The 3,681-nt window shown below is 44.5% G+C and overlaps 1 protein-coding gene across 1 annotated transcript; it reads right to left on the reverse strand.

Annotated features, from left to right (window-relative positions):
- Positions 1-495: 495 nt before the first annotated feature.
- Positions 496-3,438, reverse strand: LOC147426804 (laccase-6-like). The gene is made up of 6 exons (XM_086498089.1): positions 3,209-3,438; positions 2,928-3,079; positions 2,512-2,756; positions 2,260-2,388; positions 1,126-2,112; positions 496-1,038 (listed from the first exon to the last, which is right to left on the reverse strand). The coding sequence occupies exons 1-6, from the start codon at positions 3,305-3,307 to the stop codon at positions 908-910; spliced, it is 1,743 nt and encodes a 580-aa protein (XP_086354215.1). The 5' UTR covers positions 3,308-3,438; the 3' UTR covers positions 496-907.
- Between the last annotated feature and the right edge of the window lie 243 nt (positions 3,439-3,681).

The raw sequence follows: 3,681 nt of genomic DNA on the forward strand, positions 1-3,681 counted from the left end.
CCACTTCTAGAAACTACTATGAATTTCAATAATCATTAATGCACCTCATTAGGTTGACTTTTTCTTGCCAAATTTTGGCTAAGCGTGATATCACTATTCATACGAGATCGAAAACAATTTTTTGTACCAGTATGGTTCAACCAACCATACGAGGATGGCTTCATCAGACACCCTTACATGCAAGTTGTGGTCAACATGGATATTGTATGTAGGAGATGTTTCCTTCGCTTCCACAAAAATCTCTTTGAATAGAGACTCTTTAATGACTTGGTATGGTCACATTGCTGAGAGCCTTTCACATTAAGGCACTAGATTTTAGCAGTTGGCTTCTGTCCTTGCCCTTGAGGCATTTGTATGTATTCTTTTCCCTTTACTTATTAAAGGGGATGTCTTGCATGCATATGCTCCATTCCCTCCTTTTCTTGTTCCTCTTCTATGTGTTCTTCGCATTTTATATGGTATAAAAGTGTAAGGATTACTTCCAAGAAAAGCCTCTTAAGAGAAATGGGTAGATTTTATTTGTTCGAGAGCCATTAGGTCTCCCCAATCTCAAAAAAATGAAAAGACCCATGAAAATGAAAAGTCAAAAGACTTTTTGTGTCCATATAAAGAGATGGTCGAGTGCACATTGATACATATGTGTTTTTCTTTTGCTTATTTTCCCTTTCGCGTTTAGTTCTCTTCAAAGTGTGTCCTTGCACTATATAGGTAGTGAATATATAATTTTTGAAGCCATTAGGAGATACATTAGGCCATTGAATAGAAGACCCTTCTACAAACTTAAAAATATAGCCAAACAAAATTTGTAGGCTTTCTTCCTTCTTCTCTAAGGCATATTTTAACATCCCAAAAAGTTCTGAACATGCACTACAAGTCTACAAGATTGTGTTGCACTCTCCCCATAAGATCAACAATGTGGAAGATCAGCAGGCGGTGGAGGCAATGTCTGCAAAGACCCAACACCATTCTCCACTATGAATGCCATCGCCAGCCCCCAGCTTGTGTGTATCTCCAAATGGCAATGAAGGTACCACACCCCTGCACACAAAAAACACCCACATCAGCTTTTCGCCTGTTGATGCTTGCTGCTTCATACAATCTTGTTATAAACATCTTTCTGCACACCTGGATTATCTGCTTTGAAGCGAATGACTGCCCATCCCCCTGCAGGCACTCCGATTGTGTTCCGCAATGGTGGGTCACGCAGATTCAGTGTTGCTGTGAAGGGATTGTAGTCTCCTTCCCCCATTCCCACCACATAGAAACTATATCCATGCAGATGAATGGGATGGTTCTCCGACCCGATTATCCCCGTGTTTTGTAGTACAATCTGTACATTGGCCCCAAATTCAATCACATTCACTCTTGTACCCACCAAGGACTGCGTATTATTTGGTGGGTCATTTGGCGCCGCACTCACAAAATCAAACTTCTCCACTGGTTTGTCAGGGAAGTTGGTTGTGAAAATGGGGATTGAGTCCTTTTTAGTGCCGCAATGGTATGCTTGTAACAAGGAAACTGTGTGCGGCAGCTGAAACGTGATGTTGTTGATGGAGGCAGAGAAGCGGCCGCCATTGGGGCCCTTGCATTGTGAAGCATGATCAGTATCACATGTTTCCTCATTAAGCCCAATGGTGAAGAAGAGATTGCGATCTATGTTGTGAGGCACCTTCACATGGTTGTAGACGGTAGGAAAGCTCCTGATATTTTGCGAGAAGTTACTGACAAATGCAGTGTCATTGTTGAGAGGAAAAAGTGGCCTGTGAAGTAGGATACCACCAGTTTCAATGTGCTCTGGCATAATCTGCTCATATCGCCAAAGAGCAAGAGCAGGTATGGTAAGGACAGGAATGTTCGGATTGGATGCATAGGCTGTCATACCCATCAAGTAGTCAGCAGGGGGCTGGTTGGCTGTGACCAGTACATTTAACGTCTGGCCTGGTGTGATTACGACCGCATCAGTAGTGTAGGGAAGTGTGTACTCTCCGTCGGCCTCCACTACTGTAAGCTTGTGCTTGGCTAATATGAAAAAGTGCTCGTTGTTGAGAGCAGCATTGATAAGTCGCAGCAGATATGTTCGCCCCGGGATCACATCCATTACACTAAACATGTCTGTCATATCCGGTCACAAAAGATCATTTTTTTTTTTTTGTCTGTGAATATGATTCATCACACAGGTATGCTACTGCCATGTTTATTTCGTGAAAAGCGGCACCTTATGTGCTGGGAAATCCTAGATCAAATCAGTCCTGTACATACCTTGAGCAGAGCAAGGATAGGAAGAGCCAGGATGTCCATTAAGAACAAAAGCATCAGGACTAGGAGGACCCCCTCCTGACCGCATTGTAGAAGCTTCAATGGAAACTGCATCCTTGAGCCAAAATTCTCCTGCAAAATCATTCAAATGTCGTCTACTATATTTTGTTCGTCCATGAGAGATAGTGTGCTTGATCCACTTTAAGATAAAGACCTGAAAGTGTACAATTTGTTAAAAAGAGCCCGTGTGCATACCAAGGATGATGACATGCTCAGCATGCGGGAATGGAAAGGGATACGGGGTGCCAGTGGTGGGGTAGATGACCATGGCTCCATGTACAGTTGCACGTAGCCAATGGACATGTGCATGCCACCATAGTGTCCCTTTTTGCTCATGTAGCGTGAATTCGTATGTGAAGCTCTCGCCTGCCTGGATCGGGCACTGTGTCACATAGGCCGGGCCATCGAACCAACATGACAACACTTGCCGCACGCCATGCCTGCAAACGACATGTGTAGAATGTGCATCTATATTCTTCAATATAAGGTTACTGAATGCATGCATGTGTATATCCAATTGAGGCAAAGTCCAAAGGGTTTATGTGCTTCAAGAAATTTTTGTTGATGGCTTCTACAATTGAATGATTGCCATATAAATGTACCTCTCTTACCAGTGCAAACTCACATTGTGCGCTACCAAATTGGTCACCTTCACAATGACGCGGTCGCCTTCCTGGGCATAGACGGTGGGCCCCGGGTATAGACCATTGACAGTCACGATTGCCTTCTTCTGGCAAAGCTTGGTTACATTAGCCAGTTCCACCTGCAAAAATTTCTTAATTAGGTTGGAAGTTCTCTCTCTCTCTCTCTCTCTCTCTCTCTCTCTCTCTCTCTCTCTCTCTCTCACACACACACACACACACACACACACAAAGGAACATGTGGGACTTACATTGAAGTTGTAGAACCGAGTTGTCACCGCCTCGCTTGGGAAGCTTTGCATGACTACCAGCGTCACGAAAATGGGAGCAAATCTGCGGAGGGGTTCCATAGCTGTGTGTAGAGGAACCGAGCCGGTTAGGACGTATAAGCCCGGAAGTAGAATGAGAAAATGGGTGCGCCATTAAAGCAGTAGAGGTGCAGCTTGTGATACACAGGACGGTGATTCGTGACTGGAGTGACCCCAGCACTATTTTACACGCCCAACTCAAGTGAGGAGGATCAACGCATGAGAACGCGTTTCAAACAGTGGCTTGAATCTCGGCCATTGGATCGGTGTATCTTGTAAATCCCACTTATGAATGTTTTTGCTCGTTCCCATTTCAACGAGTGCTATGCGCTCACATGATTAGCTCACCCAGCTCGCGTAGCGCACATCATAGGCTCGACTCCTCTGCCGCCCACCAATCGTAGATTCATACGTAG

The sequence above is a fragment of the Adiantum capillus-veneris genome, chromosome 24, assembly GCF_014529385.1.
Source record: "Adiantum capillus-veneris isolate H3 chromosome 24, ASM1452938v2, whole genome shotgun sequence".
NCBI classification, from domain to species: Eukaryota; Viridiplantae; Streptophyta; class Polypodiopsida; order Polypodiales; family Pteridaceae; genus Adiantum; species Adiantum capillus-veneris.

Coding starts and splice junctions, on each gene's coding strand:
- LOC147426804 (XM_086498089.1), bottom strand. CDS start 3,307: ATGGAACCCCTCCGCAGATTTGCTCCCATTTTCGTGACGCTGGTAGTC. Junction 2,757..2,927: donor CACAATGTGAGTTTGCACTG/GTAAGAGAGGTA, acceptor TGTCGTTTGCAG/GCATGGCGTGCGGCAAGTGT. Junction 1,039..1,125: donor CTTCAAAGCAGATAATCCAG/GTGTGCAGAAAG, acceptor TTTTGTGTGCAG/GGGTGTGGTACCTTCATTGC.